This window comes from Mustela lutreola, chromosome 10 (genome assembly GCF_030435805.1).
Source record: "Mustela lutreola isolate mMusLut2 chromosome 10, mMusLut2.pri, whole genome shotgun sequence".
Taxonomy (NCBI): domain Eukaryota; kingdom Metazoa; phylum Chordata; class Mammalia; order Carnivora; family Mustelidae; genus Mustela; species Mustela lutreola.
In genome coordinates this window covers 24,888,319-24,903,445 of record NC_081299.1, presented here as the reverse complement: position 1 = coordinate 24,903,445, position 15,127 = coordinate 24,888,319, and the positions used below count along the sequence as shown (strand labels likewise).

The 15,127-nt window shown below is 49.9% G+C and overlaps 1 protein-coding gene and 1 long non-coding RNA gene across 8 annotated transcripts in view; one reads left to right on the top strand and one right to left on the bottom strand.

Annotated features, from left to right (window-relative positions):
- Positions 1-11,857, bottom strand: part of LOC131810394 (uncharacterized) — a 29,086-nt gene extending 17,229 nt beyond the window's left edge. Inside the window, exon 1 of the long non-coding RNA XR_009345566.1 lies at positions 11,732-11,857. This is a non-coding gene — a long non-coding RNA (uncharacterized LOC131810394). The remainder of the gene's footprint in view (positions 1-11,731) is intronic.
- PHC2 (polyhomeotic homolog 2) overlaps positions 1-15,127 on the top strand; it is a 112,751-nt gene that overhangs the window by 51,192 nt on the left and 46,432 nt on the right. For 2 of the 7 annotated variants that reach the window (XM_059138293.1, XM_059138294.1), the window contains exons 2-5: positions 8,720-8,914; positions 11,684-11,842; positions 12,895-12,972; positions 13,432-13,596. In XM_059138293.1, the coding sequence (XP_058994276.1) occupies positions 8,774-8,914; positions 11,684-11,842; positions 12,895-12,972; positions 13,432-13,596 (543 nt within the window). In that variant the 5' untranslated portion in view covers positions 8,720-8,773. Of the gene's footprint in view, positions 1-8,719; positions 8,915-11,683; positions 11,843-12,184; positions 12,320-12,894; positions 12,973-13,431; positions 13,597-15,127 lie in introns of those variants that run through there. The other 5 variants (XM_059138296.1, XM_059138295.1, XM_059138292.1 and 2 more) reach the window with 4 other exon arrangements.

The window sequence follows — 15,127 nt, the reverse complement described above, 5'->3', positions numbered from 1 at the left end:
CCACGGCTGTAATCCGCTGCAAATGGATTTCCCTGACCCCCCGGGACAAAGGCCTAGTGTTCCCTAGATTTGGTGGCTCCTGGGAGGGCAGAACCTCAGCATTTCCCTGGCCGCTGGTCTCAGGCCCTGTGGGCAGCAGGGACCTGTAATAAGATCACTATCCCAGCAGAGTACAGTGGGCATGTCGTTCAAAGCGGCCCCTTGCGGTTGGGAAAGGAGAATTAACTAAAGTGGGAATCACAGCCTTCAGAGCCTGGGCTGGCCGCACAAAGCCACAAAGTGAGCTGGAACGCAGAGAAAAACATGCTTCCAGTTCCGGATGGTGGCTGTTAATCAAATTTGGCTGTGGTTCACACTGGGAGTCCACAGGGATAGGTGGCCTGGGGAAGGAATAAGAAACTAGTTAGGAGGAGAAGGGAGGACATAAGAGCAGGAATTAAAAGGAAATTGAATAGTGGTGTAGTGCTGGAAGCTTCGATGCTTTGAAAGTTTAAAGGTCTGGATTTTCTAATATGAGGAGAGTCCACAGATCTCTTACTGAGACTCCAGAACACCTACTTTGCATCCTAAAGACCAGAGCTTTGGGGCAAAAAGAAGTCAGGAGTGGGTAAACACTGAAAGCTTGGGTTCAAAGAGAGGAACTATAGCAGAAAAAGTTTGAGTGCCACCATCCCAGTCCATGGTTTGTTTGTTTGTTTGTTTTTCATCATTTCTAATTCTGTTTCTCTCCATCCCAAGCTCCCTTCTACTGGGAGACCATCGAGAAAGTGACCTATGGCAGGACCCTAGCTTCTGGGCTCACCTCAGGGCAAACTCAACCCTCTGGTTGAGTAAATCCCCAACACAATCAGTCCAGTAGGTCTACTGGGGTGCCTTCCATGTCCATGATACTGGAGGAGAGTCAAAGGAGCCATATCTCCTTGAGTGAGCCACTTCCCCAAAAACTGGTCCTCAGTTTCTACACAGGAAAAACGAGGGAGATTATGGTGGTGTTGGATTTCTTAAACTGGTCAGTGGATACTCATGTATATTATCTTTTATGTATATATTATATATAGGGAGATTAGTGTGTAAGTACAAAACATTTAATAGACACTGGGGTGTCTGGGTGGCCCAATAGATTAAGCATCTGTGTCTTGATTTTGGTTCAAGTCATGATCTCAGGGTTGTGAGATCAAGGTTGTGTTGGGCTCTGCACTCAGCATGGAGTCTGCTTGGGGTTCTCTCTTCCCCTCTCTCTCTGTCCCTACCCCCCACTCGCACTATAAATAAATAAATAAATAAGTAGATAAAATCTTTAAAAAATATATTTAAGAGATTTTACTAACAAAGAGATCAAATTCAGTGGTCTCAATTCCTTTGCACTTCTGAAAACCCAGTATGCTCTGACCTTGGCTTTGCCCAATGTCACTGAATAATGGCTCAAGGTGAGATTATGGGTGAATTCTCAGAGGGTGTGGTGCGAAGAGCTCTGGCTTTGGAATCAGACCTGGTTTTGAACCCACTTCACTGATGACCTTAGATGAGTTCCATAAATAAGTTCCTCATTGACAGAACTGGGATAATAACACCTACATCATAAGGGAGGTTATGAGTACATGTAAAGCATCTATTACAGTGCTGACATGTAGTAGGTGCTCAATAAATAATCATTATCATAGTATAAACACTCTTGATGGAAGGTACAAAAATTAAATCACCAGTAGTATATGTTTTAAAGTAGTTCAGGAGAATTTGTCAGATGAGGTAGAAAGCTGAGCTTTCACATGAGAAGCAGGACCAAGTGTGGTGCCTTTCCAACAGTTCTATTCAACAAACATTTGTGGAATGAAGCACCAGGTATATATGGGAAAATACGACATTGTCCTCTTCTCCAGGAGTTCAGAGTCCAGTGGGAAAGACAGACGCGTAAGCAAATCACTTTCTTGCACTACTACATTATGAATGCTAGGAAAGAGATAAGCACACAAAGTGTTGTGGGGACAGAAGATGTTAGAAGCTAATTTGACAGAAGCAAGAGAAGTGTTAGAGGGGGTTGCACTGAGTACATGTTTCACAGGAGAGACTGAAGTTGTTTTGAAGATCAAGTCAGTTAGGTGAAAAATGGAAGGGAAATATTCCAGGGGAAGGGAAGAGCATGAGTACAACAACATCAGGAAATTGCAGAGGTGAGGAACAGCGAGGCATCCAAAACTTCAGCTTGTTTGGAATATGCTGGGTGAGAGTATAGGGTGGAGAAATCATGGGAAATGAGGCCAGGAAGGCAGGGAGGGTCAATTCATGGAGGGTTGATATGCCATACTGAGAACTTGGTAGGGGAATTGTGTGGGCCCAAGGACAGAAGTTATTCAACAAATGGTTCGGGGATAAGAGCAATATCCACATGCAAAAGAATGAAGTTGGGAAAACCAGTTTGGTGGTTCCTCAACAAGCTAAACATAGAATTACCATATGATCCGGCAATTTCACTCCTAAGTAATCCTCCAAAGAATCAAAGGCAGGGACTCAAGCAGATATTTGTACACCAATGTTCATAGCATTATTCACAGCAGCTAAAATGGAGAAACAACCCAAGTGTCCATCTACAGACGAATAGAAAAACAAAACGTGGCATATACCTATAATAGAATTCAGCAAAAAAAGGACACACGCTACAACATGGATGAACCTTGAAAACATTGTGCTAGATGAAAGAGCCAGACACAAAGGACAAATATTGTATGATTCCATTTACATGAGTTACCTAGACAAATTCATAGAGACAGGAAGTAGATTAGAGGTTGCCAGGAGCTGAGCAGGGAGAGAAGAGGAGTTCCTGCTAAAGGATTATAGAGTTTCTATTTGGGGTGGTAAAAAGTTCCAGCAGCAGATAGTGGTAATGGTTTCACAACATTGTGAATGGCAAATTTTATATTATGTATTTTTTTACCAAAATTTAAAAAATGAAAATGAAATGAGATAATGTCCCCTTACCTCACACCATACACAAAAATTAACTCAAAATGGATCTAAGGCGTAAATGTAAGAACTCCAAAGGCACCTGGCTGGCTCAGCCGGGAGACCATGAGACTCCTGATCTCAGAATTGTGAGTTCAAGCCCCACATTGGATGCAGAGACTATTAAAATAAATTTAAGGGACACCCGAGTGGCTAGGTCAGTTAAGCCTCTGCCTTTAACTCAGGTCATGATCCCAGGGTCCTGGGATCAAGCCCCACATGAGGCTCCTTGCTCAGCAGGGAGCCTGCTTCTCCCTTTGCTTGCCACTCCCCCTGCTTGTACTCTCTCTCTTACTCTGACAAATAAATAAATAAAATCTTTAAAAATAAATAAATAAAACAAATTGAAAACCTTAAAATGTAAGAACTATAACTATAAAACTCTTTGAAGAAAATTTAGGTGTATATCTCTGTAACTTTGGATTAGGCAATGGTTTCTTAGATATGGCAGCAACCAAAGAAAAAAATAAGTAAACAGGACTTCATCAAAATTAAAGAGGAGAAATCATGAGGATGCCGTACATGTTGAAGGAAAGCCGACTTTCCCCTGACCAGGGCAGTAGACTTACGTCATGGAATACAGCCTCTTCTGTTACACTTCACAGAAACTGGGTGTCTTACAAATCAAAGTATGTGGGAACCCTGTGTCAAGAAAGTCTACTGGTGCCATTTTTCCAACAGCACCTGCCCCTTTGTGTTTCTGTGTCACATTTTGGTGATTCTTGCAATATTTCAGACTTCTTCTTTATTACGTTTGAATGGCTGCAATCTCATGATAAAACTTTAACAGATGAAGAATTGCTTCTGGTGGGTGAACAAAAAAAGTGGTTTCTTGAAATGGAATCTACTCCAGTCGAAGATGCTCTGGAGATGGTTGAAACAACAACGAAGGATTTAGGGTGTGACACTGAGTTGATAAAGCAGCAGCAGGGTTCTAGAGGATTGCCTCCAATTTAGAAAGAAGTTCTCTAGTGGGTAATCTCCAGTGGGTATCAAACACCATCCCGCACTGCAGGGAAATGGTTTACGAAAGGAAGAGCCCATCGATGCAGCAAATCTCACTGTTGTCTTATCTTAAGAAATTCCCACAGCCACCCTGACCTTCAGCAACCACGGTCCTGATTAGCCAGCAGCCATCAGCATCCGGGCAAGACCCTCCTCCAGCAAAAAGTTTACAACTTATTGAAAGCTCAGATGATGCTGAGCATTTTTTAGCAATAAGGCATTTTTAAAGTAAGGTATGTACATTCTATTTTTAGACATAAAAATAGAAATAGAAATAGAAACTGCTGTTGCATACTTCATAGACTCCAATATAGTGTAAACAGAACTTTTACTCGCACTGGGAAACCAGAAAAATTCATCCGCCTCACTTTGTTGTGATATCCGGTTCATTGTGGCGGTCTGGAGCCAAACCCCCAGTGTCCCTCCAGGAGTGCCTGTGTACGGTTAGGAAAGTGGAATGAGGCTCAGAGATGAATCCTCACGCACATACACCACCCCCACGCCCACCCAGCAGGTATTATTACTACCCAGTGCTGCAGATTAGGGAACCAAGACCCAGAGAGAGAGCCTGCCTTGCCCAAGGCCTTACAGCAGCCACATTGCACTGGCGTTCCCAAAGCTAGGACTACCACCTTCTAATCCCATGCTCTTTCTCCTTGAGTGCATTGCCTCTCCTAGGAAAATTGAGCCACTGGAGAATGCCCAGAGGGAGGAGCTGAGCACTGCCCCGCTTACAGCAGTGACTGTTTGCCCAGCAGCAGCATAAATCCGGGCTTCCTCTACTGTCCATCTATCACAATGCACACGTTCCTTTTCTCAACACTACCAAATGTCTCAATCATTCATCTGGAACTTGGCAGATGATAGTGAATAATATTTTTATCTTCATATTTGTACTTCCTGCCCAATTTCTACCTGGCTAGGAAGCAGAGCTTCTTAGTCCAGAGGTAATAGACAGGCTTTAAAGGATTTAACCTCTATAATTACAAGTTCATTTTTGTCTGACTCTGTGCATTTTTTTTTTTTTCTGGGACAGAAGACTTTAGTTTCACCATTTCTGATATGTCCACAAAAGTGAAAACCTTCAAATAAGCCTTCGACCTCGTCCATTCCCAGTACTTAGCAAGAATACCCTGCATGTGGCAGAAGCTCAACAGATGTTCAGATCTGGGGGGAACCAGGAACTTATTGCTTGCAAAAGGTTCTAGAAGTGACTGGCAAGGAGTGATGGAAGATGGGACAGGCAGCTCTGTGCAGTGAAAGCGAGAAAGTGTGGGTTCAGGCAGCTCAAATGTTACTTCTCCTTTTAAATGTTCCCTAATCTCCTAGGCAGTCTGTCCTTCCCTCCTCTGCTTTGCATGTGTGAGTGAGAGAGAACCCAAGAGGGAGTGTACACTTGAGAGACCGCGGTAGCTATCATAACCTTGAGCTAGAACAGGGAGTGCCGGCCAGAGAGAGGGAAGGAGAGGGAGGGAGAGGGGAGTAGCAGGGAGAGGGCGCATGCACGATCTAGAGAGGGTGAAGGTAAGAGGGTATGCTGGATCAGGACTAGGGGGGAGAGATCCTCAGGCACAAGAAAGAAGAGAGAGCTAGAGCACAGGAGGCAAGGAAAGCAGACACAGAGTGACCCAGCAGCCGAGGGAGGGCCATTATGGGCAGGGCAGGCAAGCAGGACTAGGACACAGTGTGGGGATAGAGCAGAGCTCAGGGATGGAGAGACAGAGCTCATTGCTGTATACTAGAGCAACCGCTTGGGATCAATGAGGCCCGGGTAAGAGAGAGAGGAGGGAGAGGGAGAGATGCATGCGCCTGTTCCAGAGAGAGACAGAGAGCCAGGGAGAGTCCCGAGCCAAAGCATCATCAAGGTGAGTATGATCTTCCCCTTGGAGGAGGATGGGGCCAGGGCAAGGAAGCACAGGTAGGACTGAGGACAGGGACAGGGGACAGGAACAAGAACAGGAAAACCAAAAAACCAGGGTTTGGGAGCAAAAATTAATGAGACAAGGCAAAGCTGGGTGGGGAGGAGCTAAGAATGCAGCAGGAGGAAGGAGACCAGCAGGTAAGAGAATTCAGGAAACCATTATGTCTATCCCTGTGTTGCTAAGTCTCCCACCGTAGCGTGAGGGTCAGTTGCTGTCCTTACCTGTGCAGGTTTTCTATATAGGAGTGACATGCTCTCTTTAGGATTCTGCCCTGGTTTATTTCTCAGCAAGAACAGAGTATATACTGTGCACGAGATCTGCCTGAGCTGCTGCTGAGGCTCCGTCATTCGGGAAGTGTGGATTACTCACTCTGTCCTTAATTTGCTGTGACTGCTGCCGTTTTCCTATTTTATGTTTTATGTTTACAAGTACTTCCACTGAAATTTCCCAGGGCAGAATGAAAGCAAGAACTGAAACCCCATCCTGCTCAAAAGGGAGAGCGAGGCACTTAACTAAAAGAAGACTTTGGGATTCTATGGGATTTTCCATGTTTGAACTTGACTCTGATTTGTCGGTGGGAACTTGACTCTGATTTGTCGGTGGCGATCCTTGAAATTTCAACTGAGCCTCGTCTCTGCAGCTAGTGTGTCAGTTCCTCCAAGATTGGAATTAACGCCTGTATGCCTTCCTACCCAGCCTACCTGTCCCTCCCTAGAATTTAAGATAAGATAGGTTTCAACCGAGCAGAGCACAGGAAGTATTTGTTGATGCTGGTTTCATTGATTCCTGCGTCTTTGTTACCATCATAAGAATCTTTGACAAGTGATGGCTGTAAGGAGGCAGGCACGAGGCAGGCACGGAGCGCAGCTCCGCACAAAGGGAACTGTGACAGGATCCTTGCCCTGTGGCAGAAAAGGAGACATTCAAACATCAGGGGCAGTCACTCCTCCAGGACCCAGGACTCACAGGTCCCGGTCCTTTAACCTGTACGCCCACTTTGTTCAGCTCACTGCGAAATCCATCCAGTCAGAAAAAGGCAGCCTGAGAAACGTTGAGCGCCTCCACACCGAGCAGCGTTGGGAAGAAGCCAATAGGACATTAATGACTGTTTTAGTTTTGGGTACTAACCAATGCTCTTGGCAGTGTGAAAAATCTTTTTTTTTTTTTTTTCATTTCTTAAACTGGCATAATGTGCAAAGAGAATTCAATGTTTATGATGGGATGACAAGTGTCGTTTCTAGATACAGGAAAGAACAGGTAGAAGGAAAAGCTCATATGTAGAAATGAGAATTTTGGGAATAGCATGAAAGAAGAAAGGGGAACTTGACCTCAGACCTGGATCTGCCTTTCCCACTACCCTTCCTTCCCTCCCAGCCCCTTCACACCCCAACACATGTCTCAAGGGGACATGTGATCTCCGGTTCTGAATCCAGATCATAGGCTGGTCCCTGAGGGAATTCCTGGCACCCTTTAGTGCCTGGGATTGAAGGTTCCAGGAGGCTGGGCCAGCTCTAACTAGGAAGAGGATTGCTCTCTTGGAACCGGACTAGGGACAATTTTAATAACCACAACAACAGCCAGTGCCTGAAGCATTCCGTATTTGCCTGATGCTTTACTAAGCACTCTGTATCATTATTTGACTTGCGTCTCCCACCAATTCATGGATTCTCACATCTGACAGATTGAGACAGAAGGTTGGGGAAGTGTGACTTGCCAAGGTTTCCCAGCTTGTAAGCGGCAGAGCCAGGACTCAAACCCAAGACTTTCGGAACCCCAAACCTGCAGTTTTAACCACACTGATGCAGCGCCCTGCTTAGCGTTAGATCAGAGGGCACTCTCTAACTACTTCTTCGAGAAAACAGAGACTCCAAACACACTGGCAGCTCTTCTGGCCTGGACCAACACAACCAAATAAACCCTCCAGCTCATTTTATCACCTTATTCATCTCTTTCCCTCATTCTGTTCTCCCCAGACTTCTGATCCCATCTCTTTCACTAATGAGCTATATACATTCAGACAAATAATAAGTTCTCTGATGCCCCGTTTCTCCATCCTGAAGGTGAAGAGGTAGACTGTTGGGGGGGGGGGGGCTACCTGGGACAGTGGAGGGGGAGCTGACCCCTAAGATCACTGGCAGGAAGGTCACTGGAGGAAATCTGCCTCCTTTGCTGCTTTTAGTTCCTTCAGCAGAACAAGGAGTGCCAGGTCATAGACATTATATATTTTTTTAAGATTATTTATGGGGCACCTGGGTGGCTTAGTTGGTTAAGAAACTGCCTTCAGCTCAGGTCATGATCTCCAGGTCCTGGGATCGAGTCCCGTGTCAGGTTCCCTGCTAAGTGGGGAGCCTGCTTCCTCCTCTCTCTCTGCCTGCCGCTCCCCTTGCTCGTGCTCTCTCTTTCTGTCAAATAAATAAATAGTATCTTTTTTAAAAAAAGATTTTTTTTTAATTTATCAGAGAGAGCATGAGCGAGAGTGGGGAGGGAGTGGCAGAGAGAGAAACGGGCCCTCCACCGAGCAGAGACCCCAACGCAAGACTCCATCCCAGGACCGTGAGACCATATGATCTGAGCTGAAGGCAGATGCTTCACTGATTGAGCCACCCAGGTGCCCCCAGGTCTTAGACTTTAAAATCAGGCAGATCTGATTGTGAGTCACACCTGGCCTTGTCCTTCCGTGACAAGTACATCTCAGGCCTCAATCCAGAAGTGGCCCCACCCCAGGCTGATGGAAAGCTGATGCGTTCTCTAGGAAGCACCTGTGTGACATTTCACTTCTGCCTCTTTGCTTCCAGCACCTGCCTGCCCTTCTGCCGTCAAAGTGCCCTGACTGTGCCATTGCGCCGGCCATGGAGAACGAGCTGCCAGTCCCCCATACGTCCAGCAGCACCAGCAGCGGCTGCAACAGTGGCAGCAGCAGTGGGAGTGGCCGCCCCACGGGGCCCCAGATTTCTGTGTACAGCGGCATTCCTGACCGGCAGACTGTGCAGGTAAGATTCCGGCTGATCTAGAGATTGTAGTCCTGGATCATGTTGGGGCTAGCCAGGAGGACGTGTTGGCATGGTCTGGGGAGCAACTGGGCTACGGACTCTAGAATGGACATCAGGGAATGTGTTCATGGATATATACTTAGACACCGCTAGAGAAGAAGTGATGTTAGATGGGTCTGATCAGGGAGGTTCGGGGAGACAGAGAATACTTTGCAGATCTGGAAAATTCCTATCTCACCTGGTGATTCAGATCCCAGATTGCTGTTTGGGAGGACAGGCATGTGAAAGTGTGAAGGGGGTAGGGGACTGGGAAACAAAAATAATAAGCAGGAAAAAAGCAATAGGAATAAATAAAATTTAAAAAATAGCAATACTCAGCCACCACCTAGACCTATTATCTGAAAAACCACTGCTCTGTAATAAAACTAAGTTTCTTAGAGGACCAAAAGGGAACCCCAAAGCAATCTCCCCAAAGCAGTGGTCTGCTAAGTGTCATCTCTGTGAGGCCTTCCGGGTGATGACACACGGTCCCCCACACACCCATGCCCATGTTTCACCATATGCTTTGTGCCCCAAATGGTACGAAAACCACTGCGGATTTATCTCATCCTCCTGCTGGAAATGGGTATTACGTTCTTCTTCCATAACAGAGAAGACTAAGGCTCAGCAAAGGTAATAACTCATCCAGGCCATTCAAGTGAAGACAGAAAAGGCTGAACCTCATGCCCCCCACAGCCCTGTGGTCTGTGTGAGGTCCCCAGATAAGACAGACAGACTGCCCCTAGGGAGCAGTGTTCACCCCAGGGAGCTGGGCTAATCCAGCACAAATGTATCAGACATGTGACCTCATCCTGCTTTGGCCCCTGGCCCAGATTAGGGAGTAGAGGATGGGTCACAGTAGACAGCAAGAGAGTCTGAAGACACCATCAGGTACTCTGAAGTCTTCCCTCTCCGGGTTACCTCTGTGTCCAGTGGAGTAAAGCCATGGTTCCTGCACCCATCCTTACCACCCCCACACCGGGCTTCTTCCCAGCCCCTCGGAACATGAGGGTTTGAGCACAGCTTCTAACAGCCCATGTCAGGATGAGCCGTCCTCCCGCCCCTCATCACAAGTCTAGATGCAAGGGATTGGGGGTTTTCTGTGCTGCGATGGACGCCCCCCCTCCACGGTTGCGTTGCACACCAATGTACAGTGGTTCAGGGCTCCTGCCATTTCCACTTGTTGGCACCAGCCCTCTGGTGAGGAAGAGCCACCATATCTCCGCTACTACTGTCCGGATTGTGAGGATGTTCGTTCAGGAGTCTAAGGAAAATAGAGAGGCCTAGGTAAGGGGAGTAAGAGGAAAGGATTCTGGGAGAGAACAAGGAATAAAGAGCACTGTGTTTGTATAAACTGGGACCATTTGAGGAGAGAGAACACTGAAGGGGAGTGGGATCTGAAGAGTTGGGCTGGGGTGAGGGAATCCAGAGACTCCAGAGCCCATGAAGAATCTGAGATATTAGCCTGTTTTTGCAGAACTCCAAATCTGAGCCCAAAGATGGTGTTGGTCGAGAACCACCAGCCCTAGAAGTCAGGCTAAGACAGAGAAAGCCAGACTGGATGCTTGCTTATTGGGGACAGGACTCAGGGTGGGGAGTGGCCCCATGGTCAGGGATGCAGCAGAGCTAAGAGTAGCAAGTGGGCCAAAGCCTGGCCAGGGCCCACATGGAGCATCAGGAGGCAAGATGGCAGGAGGGTGACCAGGCAAGGAGAAGGGAAGAGAAATGTCTGTGGGGCTTAGGAGAAGAAGACAGAAGATCTCAGGGCTGGGTGAAAGGTATTCACTTTTATTTGTTCCTGGGGATAAGTGGAGGTTTTGAGACACTGGGAATGAAGGTGGGGGAGAGGGAGATCAGAGAATCAAAGGAAGCCTTTGTCACTTCCTGTGAGCAATGGCTCAGCCAGTCCAGTCTGGAAACAGGAGTAGCAGTAAGGCTGGCGATAGTGATGGTGGCCAGAAAGAGGGAATGGCGGAGAGGGGGAGGGAAAGAATACAAGAGAAAGGCATCATCCTTGTGGCACTGGCCTGCTCTCTGAGGCCAACGGGACTTTCTTCTAAGGGACTGATGGGACTCTAGCAGCTGGGGGCAGATCCTGGGAAGCAGCCCCAGCCTGGAGGGTGTAGCCCTTGGGTAAGTTGCGGCTGCTGGCTGTGCTGCCCAGGCTGGACTAGGCCCCCCTTCGGACCCGCCTCTCTCTCCCACCCCTTTCCTTCTGTCCACCTTATGGGCCTCAGTCCCCCTGCCCTCACCGTCCAGTGCTCCGGCCCCCCAATCTGAACACAGGAAATGGCCAGAGGGGGAGTAGCGAACAAGCCTGACAGGGGACACAGTGTCCCTGGAGGCTTTCTCCTCGCTATCTGCTGTCTGTAGCCCTGAGCCTCCCCGCTGCCCAGAGCCGCTCAGAGCAGCGGTGTCCCATTCTGATTTTCCCCACGCCACGCCGGCGGCTGCCCCCAGAGCTGATGCAGCTGGGGAGGAGAGGAGCCCAAGAGCCAAAGCTCTGCGGGGGCAGACGAGGGCGGAGAAGTAGGCAGGGTGAAACAGCGCCGGCCCCAGGCCTCCCTAGGGCGTGGTGACCCGTTGTAGGGGTGGTCACTGGCCCGGGGTGCCCTGAACAGTTAAGGGGAGACGGGGCTGCCCAGGCGTTAGGGAAGAAGGGGCGGGTCCCTGCAAGCTGGGTGACAGCGCTGCCTCCCCCTGTCCCCCCCCCCCCCGCCGGCCCCCTAGGTGATCCAGCAGGCGCTGCACAGGCAGCCCAGCACGGCGGCCCAGTACCTGCAGCAGATGTACGCGGCCCAGCAGCAGCACCTCATGCTGCAGACGGCTGCGCTCCAGCAGCAGCACCTCAGCGGCGCCCAGCTCCAGAGCCTGGCGGCGGTACAGCAGGTGAGAGGAGCAGGGCGGGGTAGGGGGAAGGAGCAGGCCCTGTATGCGCGTCACCGCTGGGGGCAAGAGCGTAGGGGTGCAGGGGGAGGGGAGTGGGGGCGCCCTCACAGAATCCCTGGGCGCAGGCACAAAGGTCATGGTCCTTTGCCAGATAAGGAAAGAGTCTGTGGGAAGTTCGGCCCGGGGCCCAAGTTCACACAGCCCTGTGAGTGGAGTGGTGGAACTCTCTGCCCAGCTGGCCCCAGGAAGAAGGGGGGGAGCCCCTCCTCCCCAGGGCACCACACCACACTAGAGGAGGGCCAGAGGGAGTGTCCTCAAGAGAAGGCCGTTGCCCACCTAGCTTCCTGTCTGTCCTCCATGGCTGAGAAGACCTCATGCGTTCCTTCATTCACCAAAAGTCCCGTGCACCCACTGTGCCACAGGGCATGTCAGACACTGAGTCCGCTGTGGACCCTGCCTTCGCAGAGCTTAGATGAGGTGAGAGCGAGCAAACAGAAACCCAGATAGACGAGGAAGTGAAATATCTAAATCTCTAAGTTGCCGTAAGCAGTCTGAAAGAGAAAGTTCGCTTGGCCTGAGAGACAAGTGGGTTGTCCTGGGTTGGGCAGCCGGGGACCGTCTGTCTGCTGGAGGGACGTGGCGCTGACATGTGAAGGATGAGAAGAAGCCGGCCATGGGGAGGCGGGCAGACAGAACGTGCCAGACAGCCTGTGCAAAATCTCTCATGGGGTCTGTGAACCCAGTGTGACAGAGCACGGTGGCAGGGGCTACAGAAACCCGGAAAGATAGGTAATAATCATCGCTAATCATCTGAGCTCTTATGTGTAGATGCTTTGCCTTGCTTCATCCTTTCCGCGGTGCTACAAGGTGGGTTCTGTTTTTTATAAAGAGGAAACTGAAGCACGCGCTTGAGGCCACACAGATGAAGCAGAATGAGGGTTTGACTGTAGGCTTTGGACTCCTAACCATCATCCTCTAGCGCTTCCTTAGAGAGCTTGGGGAACAGCTGGGGGAGATCTGGGGCCCTTGTGACAAGCATTGTTCTTTTCTAGGCAAGCCTGGTGGCCAACAGACAAGGGAGCTCGTCAGGCAGCAACGTGTCTGCACAGGCCCCAGCCCAGTCATCCTCGGTGAGTAGGTTGGAGAGCAGCAAGCAGGACCCACAGCGCTGTGTCCAGCTCCTCCCTCCTTGGCCCAGGTGCTCACGGGCTCCCAGACCCAGGCAGGGAATCTATCACTCTTGCCAGGGGAGGGGAAAAAACAAACAAACAAGCAAACAAACACGTGGCTCTTCTTAACCCTTACTTTAGTAACTCCCTGTCACCCTTCCCTCCAACGGCCAGACTCTCTGTGTAGAATTCAGTTCTCTTGGCCACTGAACCCTTCCTGCAGCTCCACACGTAGGCCAGAGATAGGCCAGAGATGGGGCAGGGCTGAGGGATGCTCCAAGACCCATGTGTCAGAGATGGTCCTAAAGAAGGCTGAATCCACCAAGGAACAGAGGAGGGGGAGAGAAGGAAGTGGATGGGGGGGCACAGAGTTAACCAATAGAACCTCCTGCTTCCTACTGCGCGTTTCTCTCTCATCAGATCAATCTGGCAGCCTCCCCAGCAGCAGCCCAGCTCATCAACCGGGCGCAGAGCGTCAACTCGGCGACAGCCTCGGGCATCGCCCAGCAGGCTGTGCTCTTGGGCAACACGTCATCTCCGGCCCTGACGGCAAGCCAAGCACAGATGTATCTAAGGGCACAGATGGTGAGTACCCAGCCTGGGCCTCAGCTCAGATGGCCTGGGAGGAGTACAAAGACAGACAGGTTGGGGCTGGGAGGTTAAAGAGGGTAAGGATTAGAGAAGTGGGGGAGGGGGAGCACCCAGGGACAGGCGGCAAGAGGTAAGGGGTGGCATAAGGAAGAGGGCATCTGGAAGGTTGAATGGGAGCTTGGGTACAGGCTCAGTGACCCAAGGACATGTGGGGTTCCCGGCTGAAATGGAGAAGGTTGCTGATGAGGCCTCCTTTCCTTCCCTAATAGTCCTCTTCTTATCAGAAACCACTCCCCTGAATTCATTAGGGTAGAAAATGCAGGGGCCCATGCCCAGATGGTCAGTATACGCAGATCCTTAAGCAAACACACAGACATCCATGTACTTTACAAAAATGGGGTCTTAACCCCCTGTGGCAGGCCTTACAGGGACCAGCCACCAGTAGTTCCAGGGCCAAAGGAGAATTCCAGCCCAGGGGGTACAGGTGACATTCCATTTCACAACACACTGCTGTCTCCACTGCTCTCCCAACTGGGTCCCCATCCAAATCAGGGTCCCTCTGTCACCTGTTAATTCAGCTTATTTGAATATGCCAAATGTGCTCAGGATGGGATCAGCCCCAGACCTGCTTACCTAGAATCCCTCCTCTACACCTGTCCCTAAGGGATGCAAAGGTCCTGAGGTCTGGGTCCTTAAGATTTAGAAGAATTTCCAGGGAAAACAGCAGCATACTTCCCAGGAGGCAAATAACATGTAGCTCTCTGTCAGGCTCAGCTCACTGAGTCTGATCTCATGTCTCCCCTCCTGAAGATGTCTCCCTCTGGCTCCTTGACACGCTGTCCTGAAGACAATACAGTCCTACCCTCCCTTTGCTTCTGTGGCCAGAACTTGACACTTGGGGATTTTCCGGTCTTGCTCCAGCACTTCCTTTCTTGACTCTGAGTTCATTGTTTGTGGTGTTCCATTCCCTGGGAATAGCCTCTGGGACACACAGTATGGAATAGACTTGCACTTCCCTAGGGAACGGGAGGCCACAGCGTGACCCTGCCCAAACTTGCCTTTGTCTTCGGTTTACTCGTTCCCTTGTCCTCCTACTCAGCTGCCCCAGTCGGGGTCCTTCAGCCTGTCTGCCTCGCTACCCAGTGTAGGGCACACAGGCCCAGAGTAGACATAGATGTACCTCAGAGTTTCGGGAAAGCTGCCTATGAGATATCTGCACACCCACGGGGCACCAAACGAGGCTCACAGGGTTGGAAGTGTCATGCAGAGACCCGCATGTAGCCGGCACCCACCGAAGGAGAGGCAGGTCCGAGTATGGCTCCAGGCACCCGGGTCTTCCGCCACCATTGTCTCTGCACACCGCCCCCCACCTGAATCTAAATTTGACTAAGAACTAAGAAAAGAATACATCTACCTGGATCCCTTGTGCAGGGGAGTCCCGTTCTGGCCCAGACCTGGAGTCAGGAGTGGGTTAGACCTGGAAAGAAATCCTACGACATCTGTCTGAACCCAAGGTCCCGGCTCC